We start from the raw sequence: 14,823 nt of genomic DNA, 5'->3' as shown, positions 1-14,823 counted from the left end.
CACACCCACACGTCACTCCACTCTGCTTTCAAGGCCTCTCTTTCTCTCTCTCTCTCTCTCTCTTAGGATGAATAAAAGCAAGAGCAAATTATTATCAGTGAAATCAGAGAGAGAGAGGAATGTCAAGTCTTGGTTTTTTTTTTATCTCTTCATTCACCTTCTTTCATTCTTTCCTTCTTCTCTGTTTCTTTCTCCCGCCATTCATGGTTATTTTCTTTTCTTCCTTGCACACACCTGGTCTTGTTTGTTTCCTTATTCCTTTGTTCTCTTTCTTTCTTTCCTTCTTTCCTTCCTTCCTCGCCTTTCATAATCAATCTATTTTTGTGTTTCTTTCACACGTTTCTCTCTCTCTCTCTCTCTCTTTAAGGGGACACATTTATATCAAATTAAAATCATATATTTCCCACTGTCCTCTCTCTCTCTCTCTCTCCATAACAGTCCCTTCACAACAAGGTCACAAAACACACTATCTATAATGAAATGTAATGAAAGAAGTGATAATTGATGGATCTTTCAAATTATACACTACTTCTACCTTATAATCATTCTCTCTCTCTCTCTCTCTCTCTCTGATAAAAAGATTCTCTCTGATAAAAAGATAATCAAGTATAATAGTCATATAATTAAGTAAAAAAAGGAGTAATATCTGATGTGCTTTTAAAATAACACACTTCTCAGCTCACAATTATATAGCTTTTTATTTCACATATATAAAGAAAGAGTTTAACCACTTCAGTACTGGGACACATTTTTACCTTGAGATTTGTGTACAATTAGACCTTTGTTGACATTAGAAAGAGTCCATGGAGGGCAGAAGATTAATGGCCACAGTCTTCATTATTTTAACTCTTTCAGTACTGGGACACATTTTTACCTGAGTTTTGTGTACAATTAGATCATTTTATTGACATTAGAAAGGGTCTATGGAGGGCAGAAGATCTATGGCTTCAGTCTTCACTATTTTAACTCTTTCAGTACGGGGACACATTTTTACCCAAGTTTTGTGTACAATTAGATAATTTTATTGACATTAGTATGCGTTTATGGAGGTCAGAAGATTAATGGCCACAGTCTTCACTACTTTAATCCCCCACATGAGTTTCTGAAGCTGTATAAAATCACCAAACAGTAAGAAGAATGAATTTGGAAATGCATCATGGTACTCACTCTCTCAGACCTGTTAGGGAACTGGCATCTAAGTAGGAGTGTTTGTTTGTTTTTGTTACCCTTGGCCAAATTTCCCTCTTACATTAAAAATAAATAACTCCCCCCCAAAACTTTCTATTCCCACCTTGTCCCACCTCGTCCATTCTTCTCCTCCGTCAGAAATAAATAACCCAAAAATCCTTCTATTCCCCACCTTGTCTCACCTTGTTCGTTCTTCTCCTCAGTCGGAAATAACTCCCAAAAAAATCCTTCTATTCCCCACCTTGTATGTTCTTCTCCCCTCGGAAATAAATAACCAAAAAAAAATCCTTCTATTCCCCACCTTGTCCCGCCTTGTTCGTTCTTCTCTCCCTTCGGAAATAAATAATTCCCCAAAAAGGCTTCTATTCCCACCTTGTCTGTCCTTCTCCTCCGTCAGATGAAAGCTACAGTTTTAATTGAGTCTGGTGAAGTGTCAAAAGAAGGGAGGAAAGCCACTTAATGTTGTTTACAAAGATCCCGGGAACTTTTGGCACACGACACCATTAAGTAGAAGGTAGTGCAGGCTGTTGTTGTTGTTGCTGCTGTTGCTATTCTACTGTTACTTAACCCCTTCACTGCTCCTTGGCGCATCTTTTCTTAATCGCCACCCACTCTAATATTTTTTTTCTCTCATATACAGCCTTCTACAGCCATTTATAAACACTGTACTAGATAAAAAGCACAATATCTCTTATCTTTTTAATGCCATTCCCACTCTGACACATGTTTTTCTTTATCTACAGCCTTCTACAGCCATTTCTAAACATTGTACTAGATAAAAAGCACAATATCTCTTATCTTTTTAACCCCATTCTCACTCTGACACATGTTTTTCTTTATCTACAGCCTTCTACACCCATTTCTAAACATTGTACAAGCTAGAAATTGTAATATATATTCTTTTTTCAATGCCTTTCCTACTCTGACATTTTTTCTTCTTCTACAGCTACTTCTAAACAATGTCCTGGGTAAGAATTGTAATATCTATTCATCTATAATGCCATTCTGTCTTGGAAATGCTTGTAAAGACTCCAAAATATTGGTTGTGGTGGTGTGAAATGCTGCATGTCACGGTGTGGGTGTTAATGTGTTAATGCTGCTCTGGGAAATAGTTGAGCTCATGTGCTAAGAAGTTTCTATATTCTGCATCTGATCTTTACTTTCCTAATTATATATATTTCCTTTTTATTTATTATTTTTTTTATATATTCTGCATCTGATCTTTACTTTTCTTCTAATTATATATCTTTTATTTATTTTTTTTTTACATAACCAACAAACTATTAAAAAACAAAAAAACTCTTCCTACATTTTCTTCACACACCTGCACCTGCTCTATTTCTTCTTACTAGCATTTTTTCAACTTATTTTTTACACAACCAACAATGAAAAGAAGGAAAAAAATAACTAGAAAATCTCCCAACACTTTCTTCACATTTTCCAGAATCAGTCCTTAGCAAAACATTCCTCCACATCCTCCTCGTTCTTTTAAAACATTTCAATACCTCAGTCAGCAATAAACAAAACAATTCTCAACCATTTCTTTCCTTCCTAAACACTTTCCAAAACCAATATTTTCCTTTTACTTGAAATTACTTACCATCACTCCCTTGCTTGTACAAACAATACAAAAAATAAAGAAAATAATAAATAAATAAATAACATAGTCAATAACACACACACACACACACACACACACACACACACACACACACACACAAACATAAGCTGAGGTAAATATGTAAAACTAACTCTTTGATTATGTATATTTTTTTGTTAAGGTAAGAAGAAGAAGAAGAAGAAGAAGAAGAAGAAGAAGAAGAAGAAGAAGAAGAAGAAGAAGAAGAAGAAGAAGAGGAAGAAGAAAGGAGGTGGGAGAACAATCTGTAAATTAAATTGTGATAATAAGTATGCAATATATGTTTTATTTTGTAGGTCTCTCTCTCTCTCTCTCTCTCTAGGCCCTCTCTTTCACTTACCTACTTCCTATACATCTTTCTCCTCCTCCATTTTTGAGAGATAATGAGAAGAATTACACTCCCTCTCTCTCTCTCTTTCATTCTTTTTTTCACTTCCTCCTCCTCCTCCTATACATTTTTCTTTGTTTTCTTATAATTCCCATTTCTTCATTTCCTTCTGTTGCATTGTTTCCATTCTCCATCCCTTCCTTCATTCACTTGCCTTCTCACCTCTTCTCTACATTCTTCTCTTCCTTCATTATTTCCTCCCTTCTCTCCAACATTTCCTCGTCACTTTTTTTTTTACCCTTCCTCCACATTACCTTCTGTCTCTCTCTCTCTCTCTCTCTCTCTCTCTCAACAAAGGCTGGTAATCTAAAGAACAACTAAAGTCCTCCCTCCCTTTACTACACCACTCACCACCTACTACTACTACTACTACTACTACTACTCCTCCTCCTCCTCCTCCCGACACTCCCCTGAGGAAAGTACACAGCTCCCTCATTCCCTGGAGAACCTCACTTTCCTTGGGGATTTCACAGCTACTCTCTCATTGCATCCCCCCCTTTTTTCCCTTGTACCTCTCTCTCTCTCTCTCTCTCTCTCTCTCTCTCTCTCTCTCTCTCTCTCTCTCTGTCATTTACTGGTCTATCTTTCTAATTTCCTGGTCTATTCACTGTTGGTTCATTCATATTGTCTACTTATCATCATTTCCTATGCATATGTAAATCCACTTCCTCTCTTTCTCTTCATATCTCCACCTCTCATTTCCTTTCAGTAATGTGGATCTTTACTTGCCTTAACCTCTCTCTCTCTCTCTCCCTCTCTCTCTTTCACTTTAGCATGCAAACACCACCTAAATCAACACATCAAGCTATTTCTATCACTAGGTACTGTGCAAACCCATCCCTCACACCAGCTATAGTCAAAATCCATTGCTTACACTTGCTAGGTACACTGTAACCCCTACAATACTGGGACACATTTTTACCTTGAGATTTGTGTATGATTAGACTATTTTAATGACATCAGGAAGGGTCTATGGAGGTGAGAAGATTAATGGCCACAGTCTTCACTATTCTAATCACCTATACAAGTTTCTGAAGCTGTATAAAAGCATGAAATAGACAGCAGAATGAATATGGGAACGCATTATGGTATTGAAGACTATTTCATTGACATCAGGAAGGGTCTATGGAGGTGAGAAGATTAATGGCCACAGTCTTCACTATTCTAATCACCTATACAAGTTTCTGAAGCTGTATAAAAGCATGAAATAGACAGCAGAATGAATATGGGAAACACGTTATGGTACTGAAGGGATTAAACCTGTTCTTCACACCAGCTCCAGTTCAATTGCATCCTTCACACTTGGTGCCATTCAGAGAAACACTCTAACTTGGTGCAGTGTAGGTAATGCAGAGAGAGAGAGAGAGAGAGAGAGAGAGAGAGAGAGAGAGAGAGAGAGAGAGAGAGAGAGAGAGAGAGAGAGAGAGAGAGAGAGAGAGAGAGAGAGAGAGAGAGAGAGAGAGAGAGGAGGAGGAGGGAGGAGGGAGGGAGGGAGGGAGGGAGGGAGGGAGGGAGAGAGAGAGAGAGAGAGAGAGAGAGAGAGAGAGAGAGAGAGAGAGAGAGAGAGAGAGAGAGAGAGAGAGAGAGAGAGAGAGAGAGAGAGAGAGAGAGAGAGAGGGAGGGAGGGAGGGAGGGAGGGAGGGAGGGGAGGGAGAGAGAGAGAGAGAGAGAGAGAGAGAGAGAGAGAGAGAGAGAGAGAGAGAGAGAGAGAGAGAGAGAGAAAAAGGAAAGTGGTGAATTATTTTAATGCCATAAGAAAGTGTCAAATTCTCTAGTAGAAATACATAATGGTAGGTAATAACAAACCTCTCTCTCTCTCTCTCTCTCTCTCACACACACATACACACACACACGTGAATAATGAAAAACTAATCCTGAGAGAAGAATATGCCAGTCGAAGCACAAGATCGCACAGTAATAAACTGAGGAAGGGAAGATGTGTAAGAGATATTAAAAAGTATAGTTTCCCGCAAAGATGTGTCGAGACGTGGAACAGTTTGAATGAAGAAGTAGTGTCTGCAACGAGTGTGCATAGTTTTAAAGTAAGATTGGATAAGTGTAGATATGGAGATGGGGCCACACGAGCATAAAGCCCAGGCCCTGTAAAACTACAACTAGGTAAATACACACACACACACATACTTATATTAGAGCAGTTTCCTTAGTAGCACCTTGCAACCCTATCACACAGACCACACCTATGACCTCAATTAATTTAAGAGGGAGGCTGCTTCAAGACATTTATCCCACTGTTCTGGCTAACTCTCTCAGACCTACTCAAGGACTGGCATCTAAGTGGGCCTTTTTTTGTTTAATATATGTTACCATTGGCCAGATTCCCACTCTTACACTCAAAAAGATGCTCCACCAACACAGGATTTCCTAAGTACACACACACACTCAAGTATTTTTTTTTTTTTTATGGTGTAAACAAAGCACTACATAATATAGGAAGTGTGTGTGTGTGTGTGGCAGATACTAGGGTGTGTGTGGCAGATACTGGGGTGTGTGTGGTGTGTGACAGGAGTGTTATGTGACATATCATAGCTGACACAAGGCTTAATTTCAACACACAACAATAATCATAACAATAAATAACAAAAGCTAACAATAGACTTATCAGTGTCAACGTGAGGGAATAAACGTGAGCTTAAACACAAGTAACATTTTCAACTCACGCATTTAAGTAATAAGGCAAAAATAAAAATATATATAATGACAGTAATAGAGGAGGGAAGACAGAATAAGAGGTAATAATAGACTTAGCAATGTCAAATAAATGCAAATCTAACCATGAGAGGCATTTTCAACTAGTGTATTCAATAATATAAACAGAAAAACAATAATAAAGGCAAGGAGGCAGAGTGGGAAGCAACAATACACGCAGTAATGTTGATATAAATCCAACCACATGAATTATTAACTTATGCAATCAAATATAAAAACAATAATAAAGGAAAGGAGGCAGAGTGAGAAGTAGTAATGGGCGCAGTAATGTCGATATAAGCCCAACCATACGTATCACTATCAACTTGTGCATTAAAGATATTTATCCCTATCCTTTGGCTAATTCTATCAGCTCTATGGGGGCACTGGCAACTGAGTGGGTCCTTTATCTTTATATTTTTGTTGCCCTTGCATAAAAAAATAAAATAAAATAAAATAAAATAAATAATAAAAACAAAAACATAATAAAAGAGAGGAGACAGAATGAAACAACAATAAACTAAGCACAGAGAGAGAGAGAGAGAGAGAGAGAGAGAGAGAGAGAGAGAGAGAGAGAGAGAGAGAGAGAGAGAGAGAGAGAGAATGACAACAATTAAGTAGTGACATCAACACTTAGTCAGTGAGCCATTATGAGTGTGGCCTGGTTGGCTTGAGTCACCAGGCTAAGGGAGATATGATAACACCACTCTGTATCAGTTAGCATAGTGCCAGTATCAATGCTAACACTGCTGCCAGGAATGTGAGTGTGATGGAGTGATGCAAGCTACACCACTCACTCTACACTCATTACTGGTTTATGGTATCTGTCAATTAAAGATAAGTGTGTAACTGTTGATACAGCACCACACTTTTATTTAATTTCAGAAACCTTATGCTTTTTTTTTATGTAAGAAGGGAAAAATAGCTGGAAAAAAAAAAAAAAAAAAAAAAAAAAAAGGCCCACTTAGATGCCAGTCCTTGAGTAGGTTTGAGAGAGTTGGCCAAAATAATGGGATAAATGTCTTGAAATCTCCTCCCTCTTAACCCCCTTCAGTACTGGGATGCATTTTTTACCTCTATTTTTTTTTGGGGGGGTATGTTTAGATGACTTTATTGACATTAGGAAGGGTCTATGGAGGTCAGGAGATCAATGGCCACAGTCTTCACTCTTTTAATCACCCCCTCAAGTTTCTGAAGCTGTTTAAAATCACCAAATAGTAAGCAGAATGAATATGAAAATGTGCTATGGTACTGAAGGGGTTAAAGGAGTTCAGATCAAAGGAAGATGGAAATACAGAAGCAGGTGAGGGAATTCTAGTCTTAAATAAGAGTATAGACAGTACAAGGTTTCCACTACTCCACCATTTTGCATTGAGACCATTGTGTTAATTCTAAGAAGCTAAACAAGTTGATGTGCTCACTATCATAAGATCTCAAATGCTAGGGAAGGCTTACCAGTACTTTGTGTGTGTGTGTGTGTGTGTGTGTGTGTGTGTGTGTGTGTGTGTGTGTGTGTGTGTGTGTGTGTGTCATTTACTAGCCTAAATCCAACCTTGCCTAGACTGAACTGTTTCTCCTGGTGACTTTCTCTCAAGGTCGTGTCTGAAGGGGTGTTTGGTGGTGGTGGTGGTGGTGGTGGTGATACCTATTAAATATCAGAACATGGGCACGCACACACACACACACACACATTTATGTATATAGTGGAAAAAAAATATATATATATATGACAAAGTAAAAGAAAATGAAAAAAATTACATAAATATATAATAATCATGAATAAATTTATCTGTCCAACACACACACACACACACACACACACACACACACACACACACACACACACACACACACACAGCAACATAACAGGAAAGAGCACATTACACAATATGCAAACACCCATCACAACACATCACTAGGGACACCACACCTTCACAATGGCTCCTCCTCTCTCAACAATAACATGAACCACATTAAAAAAACATATGCAAATACAATATCGCTGACAAAACACATATAACTGCATTTCTTTTGACATTTGCGACGATGACACGAGTATATATATATTTTTTTCATTTTATCTTTCTTTTTTCATGTAAAAGAGGGAACTAAAATTATTAAAGAAACACGCCCACTTTGATGCCAGTCTTCGAGCAGGTCCAAGCGAGAGAGAGAGAGAGAGAGAGAGAGAGAGAGAGAGAGAGAGAGAGAGAGAGAGAGAGAGAGAGAGAGAGAGAGAGAGAGAGAGAGAGAGCCAAAACAATGGGATAAATGTCTATAAACATCCCTCTTAAATAAATCCAGGTCATAGGAAGATGAACATACAGAAACAGGCAGGAAAGGATTAAGAGTGCAAACTGCCACTACACACTTCCACGCACGGATACCACAAAGGAGGGAGGTGTGGTAGTGTAGACAGGATGCTGCAGGTGACTGGCCAGGAAGGGACAAGAAGTAACATGTTCAAGCTTGGCAGAGGCTTTGTTCACCCTTCCCACACTACACTGAGACCAGAGTTACATGATCAGGCTGAGAGATGAATGACAAGGATGGATGAATGGATGGATTTTGGCTTAGGCGCCTCAACATCAGAAGTCATCAACGTTAAAAAAACCCACCTTAAAAAAATAACTAAAAGGGATTAAAAACTATAATAGAAAAAAACATCTTAAAAAAACTAACTAAAAGCAATTAAAGACTATGAAATTAAAATGAATGACAAGATCGAGTACTTTTTGGCGAGTTAAGGATACAGGATGAGAAAGAAATAGCGTATGAAAGGTGAAGAAAAGAGTCAGAAAAACTTAATGGACAAAGGCGGCTAACAAAAGACAAGAAACATTAAGAAAGCACTAATACAAAGGCTAATCTTCCTGACCTACACTTGACCTGACCTGACTGGGGCCTCTGAGTGCCTTTGAAGTATTGATTGGTATAATAGTTCGTAATCAAACCACTCCAAAGTTAGTGCAAGAAGGGTCCATGCATGTAGATCTGTTGGTTTTGTGATTGAGGTAAGTCATGGCATGTATTCCTGGGACATGACAGTTCAGAGCAGTGTATTGTGTGGAGCCATGCGGGCCAGACAGGAAGGCGTACAGGGTGGCAGGTGTGGCAGGGGGCAGGGCAGACAGCAGGGGATACATGACACTGGTGAACCTTGCACAGATAAATTACTGGCCAGCTGTGACATGTAGGATTTCCAATGACAGGAGTGTTCCTATCAAGACAGACAAGCCACAACTCCAATGAACAACAACCATCAACTGAAGACACAACTTTGCTGGACACAGAGCTGGGAACAAGCAACTCTTCAATGGTGACTTCAGGCCATGCTACCTTGTGAGACTGTCAGGCATTCTTCACTCAGACTCAGTGACACTTTAGATACTACATAAGAATACGGTACCCAAATGCAGCACAGTGGCAGCCATTCACCCAGCCCTAGACAACCACTGGAGAGCAAGTTTTGAAAGGAATGGGGGAGAAAACTTTAAACCTAACCAAATTAACTTCTTGGGGTGTCATTAGTGTTTTGAGGATTATTATTATCATTTATTTTTTTAAGGGTTAAGGGGAATGGTAGTGAAGGAAGGGAGGTTAAGTGTGATGGTTTCTATTTGTAAGTGGGGAGTGGGTTGGGTGTGGTGGAGTGCCTAGGCAGGGAGTGGGTTGAGCATGGAGTGTCTAGGCAGGGAGTGGATTGAGCGTGGAGTGGGTTGAGCAGGGTGTGTTGAGCATGGAGTGGATTGGGCATGGAGTCTAGGCAGGGAGTGGATTGGGCATGGAGTCTAGGCAGGGAGTGGGGTTGAGCATGGAGTCTAGGTAGGGAGAGGGTTGAGCATGGAGTGTCTAGGCAGGGAGTGGGGTTGAGCATGGAGTGTCTAGGTAGGGAGAGGGTTGAGCATGGAGTGTCTAGGCAGGGAGTGGGGGTTGAGCATGGAGTCTAGGTAGGGAGAGGGTTGAGCATAGAGTGGGTTGGATATGGTGAAGTGGTAGGGTGTGGGTTGAGCATGGAGTAACTAGGCAGGGAGTGGGTTGGATATGGTGAAGTGGTAGGGTGTGGGTTGAGGGTGGTGAGGAACAGAGTGAAATAGAAGCAGTCAGTCAGGGCAGCAGCAGTGTATAGGGAGGTGAGACAGACTTGACATACTTAGCAATGACAGTGGGGAGTGATGCATGTGTTCTAGATGGACTGTCACATTTCTGTCTAGTGGCTTTATGGAGCTCCCTCTACATTACAGCTCAGTTACATGTCAGTACTTCCTGTGTCCTCTCTCTGACTTTTCCTTTTTTTTTTTTTTCCTTTAATGTGTGTGTGTGTGTGTCATTTTTTAGAGGTATCCCCAGTAATGTCATCCTTAAATATTCATCTATCAAAATAACACCCTTCTCTCCCCCGCTCCCCTCTCCATCCATCCCCGTAACCAGGGCACCATAACAAAAAATCCTTCACATCTTTACTCTTCCCCACCACACGCTGCCTGACCCCGTAACTCGCCCCCACCACTCACTCGCACACCACGAACAAATAGTAGGGTTGTCTTCCTAGTGACCGAAAGGATTACCGGCGAAACGGGACCACGGACGAGAATATTACGGTGCCGGGAGTCAGTAGTCGCCGCCACGCCATCACCGCCGCCATATGATACCCTGACACTTCACATGACACGTAACACCCAAATAACAAAAAAATAAACCGAAACAAACACATCCGTACACCAAGAAGTGAGAAAAGTCCAAGAACCTAATTACTTTTCACAGACACGCATATACACACAAACATACATACAGACATACGCACACACATCATGCCTTACCTAATCTCAGCTCGCCGAAGTTCCCGCAGCCGATCTTTTTGCCGACCCTGAAGTTTGGCCCCACGAAGAGCTCCAGGGAGTTGGAGGAGGAGGAGGTGCGGGACCCTGGCTGCATGGTAGTGGCTGTTCTGTTAGCTGTGCTGGCTCGCGACACCCTTCTAGACGCCGGATCGTCCTGCTCCTTGGTCCCTCCGCCGCCTCCACGCTCTCGCCTCTCTCCCTTCTGCATCCTAGCCTCCTCTCAGCCTCGAAAAAGCCTCAGTTCCAGCACCATGAACGGCCCTCACCCGCCAACTTCACACTCTCGGCCCCACACTCACTTCATCTCATCTTTCCCGGTGTTATCCCAGCCACACCCGAGCCATTTTCATGTTTTCCGATAAATACCCCCACGCACTGCACGTGTACACTGATTCCTCGGGCACAATTCCGGTGGGTAGTGGAGTAAAGGGGATAAATAAGAGGGAGGCACCAGCAGCACCTCTGACCCACACCTGAGCTCGCCACTCTTGACGCGGATCGATACACTCGCTCCTCTCACAACACTTGACCGTCCAACACACACCACGGAAATAAATACACTGTCACCTTCTCACCAAACATACTTAAGTCTTATTATGTACTTTATAATTTATATGTCTTTTAGGATGCCTTGAGTCATATTTTTACTTTTTCTGGTAGTCTTATTCACGGTCATTATCGTTTCTCATTTGATAAAAGACCACCTGATTCACCAATAATAAATGTAAATTCGTAACGTTCAGGAACTCTGACACAACTCAACCATTCAGTTAACACCAATTATGTGTAAAATTTTAACAACACCGGCCTCACCTAACGACAATACGCGTAAATTAACATCTGAACATGACAGCGAACTACATGCTGCCGCGGAGGACCAGCGCACCGAGGACCGACAACCATCATCGTTACCATCAGCTGCCAAATGGAGGGAGTTGCCAGACGCTTTTCACCCAAATAGTGCCGGTTCGCCGGGCCTAAGGAGGAACCACACCATGAAAACAAATCTGTATGTTAAGTATCTCTCTTGTATTAGCTTAATTGTGTGTATCTGAATATTGCTGATCAGTGTGGAGGGGGAACTATTTTGTATCCGTCTCCTGACATGTGTTTTCCAGTGTGGTGTTTATTATTGTGATCGTTGTTGGTAATTGTGGTTGTGTTACATGATAAACTGATAGTACTCATGCTTATGACGGTAGTGGTGGTGTATGACATCTTCATTTAAAAGTATATGCTTCATTTTCCAAATAGTAATGATAATAATAATAATAATAATAATAATTATTATTATTATTATTATTATTATAATAATAATAATAATAATAATAATAATAATGATAATAATAATAACTATTATTGTTATTATTATTATTATTATTATTATTATTATTATTATTATTATTATTATTATTATTATTATTATTACCATAATCATTATTTTTTTATTATTATTATTATTATTATTATTATTATTATTATTATTATTATTATTATTATTATAGAAGCCATTTATAACTTGGGTAGGTGCAAATCTCGGACCATTCTGAACAACCACTGAATGTAATGAATGAATGCATGAGTGAGTGTTTTTGTTTTCATGTGAATTTCATTGTTTTCAGAGCCTTTGTTCTGCTTAATTATTTGATGTTTAGATATTATTCGAGTTGGTCCATTATTGTTTTCCCATGACAGTTTGTATCTTGTGGTCCGAGTTAGCCGTATTTCATAAGGGTCGGGTAATGCTCGCATCCGCGCTGCGCTGACACGCTTAAACTAAATACTAATGTTTTCAATGTAACCTTTCACAGGGTGAAATGCAGAGCGGGCTCAAGCGGGCCCATAAAATGACCGTACGTTGTTGTTTTGGGCCCTCAATTGGTTGCCTGCGACTGGGGCGCCGTTCTTCTTCTAGAGGAGACACGTACAATTCAGTAGCCCATCTATTGAATAAAATAATGCAATTTTAACAGGGAATCTGTTAATTGAGGCGCACGGGTGGCGGGTGGCGAGTGTGTCCACGCGGATGCGAGCATCTCCCGCACCTTATGAAAGAGGGCTTAGGGCAGCGTTTCCAAACCTCTGGCGTGCTAGCACCCCTTGAGGGTGCTGAAATTAATTATTATAGGGGGTGCTGGGAAGTGATGCACACACTTCACTTTCTTTTATCCCTCTAGTAAAAAGATATTAGTTAGGGGTGGTGGACTCCTTAGACATGACAACAATGGGTGCTATGGTCGGAAAAGGTTGGGAATCGCTGGCTTAGGGAGTGAAAAATTTAATAGCTTAGATCGAACATATTTTGATATGATAGTATATTATGTGTGTTCTCTTTTTCGAAGTATTTATCAATATGATCAGTCATTTCTTTATCATAGAGAGAGCTGGAAAAACAGGATAGGGATTATAATTTCCGCAATGCATTACGTTTAGAGAGAGAGAGAGAGAGAGAGAGAGAGAGATGCGTTTCCAAATATTGCTCATGATTTCGGGATACAAATAATGACTCATGTCCAAAGAAAAGAGTTAAGGAAATGTACCTACTACTACTACTACTACTACTACCACCATTAGCATCATCATTAGCTACCTAAACTAACATAACTATCATTAGCTTATCATTATCGCATTCACTATCAACAGTCACCATTATCATCATTACCATTTTTCATACCACTATTACTCTCTTTCATCATGTCATCAAATGAAGTCACACACACACACACACACACACACACACACACACACACACCAATATGACGTCAATCCCTTACTTCTAACAACTTAGGAAATGGTGCCAGTTAAAATTCTAGGTAGGCCACTAATAATTCTCTCTCTCTCTCTCTCTCTCTCTCTCTCTCTGAGCAAACCCTATTCAACGAACTCAAGACAACGCTAAGAACTCTTTTATCGTACGTCTGGTATTCCTCACCACCCATTAAAAGATCATTCTTGTACCGAGAAAACAGATGAATAACTAAACTACACGGACATTCATTTAAGTACAGGAAACATACTACACTAAATGTACCAAGACAAAAAAAATAGATAAATAAATAGTATGGCACCTGTTCTTAGTAGTTGGCAGACGAGTTTCATTTTGTCAGAGCGTTTTCCTCCCCTCCCCCATCGCCTTCCCGCCGGACTCCCGCTGTAGGTCCCTTTCCCTTGTTATAACGCCCTTGACCCCCACCTACATATCTGAACGGTGCCATATAGCGAGCACATACACGGATGCTGGGTTGGGGAGGCCGCTTGGTGAAGGCTACCATGCGTTTCGCCTCCCGTAACACGACCGTCCCGTATTGTGAGTCTGTACCAGGTGTGTGTGTGTGTGTGTGTGTCAGTGCGGGGCGACCTCAGTTAGCGGCACAAACCTGTCAGTTTCAGCTGATGGCGGGCTGGCGGGCTGGCTAGCTGGCTGGCTGGCTGGGCTGGGCTGGGCTGGGCTTGAGATTGCTTGTCGTCCGTATAGTTGCGGCCGTTTATTGCAAGTCTTATGGTTTTTGTCTTTACTATTGTTGTTTGTAGGTTATTGTTATATTTAATTTGTTTTCGTGTTTTATTTGTGCTTTTTATTGCCTATATCTGTTGATCATAGCTTATTAAAACTCGTTCTTCTTTTTTTTCGTTAGTACTTGTTTTCAACTTCTCGCCTTCTCATCGGTTCGTTTATCTATCTATCTATCTGGCTAATACAATGGTGTAAGTCCTTGTTCCTCTTACATTTTTGTCTGTGTGACCTTCGCCTTACGTTCTCTCCCTTCTCGGGATCGAATGTGACAGTGAAGCCATCGCCCACCCGTGCCTGTATCGCTGTGTCAGGCATTACACCTCTGGTCTGGACAGCTTCCGTGCATGTGCCGTGATGGAGGGGAAGGTAGTGAGTGACCCCGAGAGAGAGAGAGAGAGAGAGAGAGGAGGAGGGGGGACAGGGCGTGGTAATGCCTGCTGCCTCGGCCCGTTCTCCTCACTGAGTTCGCTCCTTCGCGGACCACGCCTTGAAATTTGTGTTGAATGATTTTGTCGATAATGTTACTGCCTTTATACATTTTCTCCCC

General features: G+C 40.7%; 2 protein-coding genes across 5 annotated transcripts in view; one reads left to right on the top strand and one right to left on the bottom strand.

Moving 5' to 3' along the window:
- LOC123501619 (casein kinase I-like) overlaps nt 1-11,421 on the bottom strand; it is a 78,931-nt gene extending 67,510 nt beyond the window's left edge. Inside the window, exon 1 of one of the 4 annotated variants that reach the window (XM_045250573.1) lies at nt 10,742-11,421. In XM_045250573.1, the coding sequence (XP_045106508.1) occupies nt 10,742-10,970 (229 nt within the window). In that variant the 5' untranslated portion in view covers nt 10,971-11,421. The remainder of the gene's footprint in view (nt 1-10,741) is intronic. The other 3 variants (XM_045250572.1, XM_045250571.1, XM_045250570.1) reach the window with 3 other exon arrangements.
- A 172-nt stretch (nt 11,422-11,593) lies between these two features.
- LOC123501617 (60 kDa SS-A/Ro ribonucleoprotein-like) overlaps nt 11,594-14,823 on the top strand; it is a 31,380-nt gene continuing 28,150 nt past the window's right edge. The window contains exon 1 of the mRNA XM_045250563.1: nt 11,594-11,771. The gene's annotated coding sequence lies outside the window, so the exon portion shown is untranslated. The remainder of the gene's footprint in view (nt 11,772-14,823) is intronic.

This window comes from Portunus trituberculatus, chromosome 9, assembly GCF_017591435.1.
Source record: "Portunus trituberculatus isolate SZX2019 chromosome 9, ASM1759143v1, whole genome shotgun sequence".
NCBI lineage: Eukaryota > Metazoa > Arthropoda > Malacostraca > Decapoda > Portunidae > Portunus > Portunus trituberculatus.
This window is presented reverse-complemented; position numbering and strand designations above follow the sequence as displayed.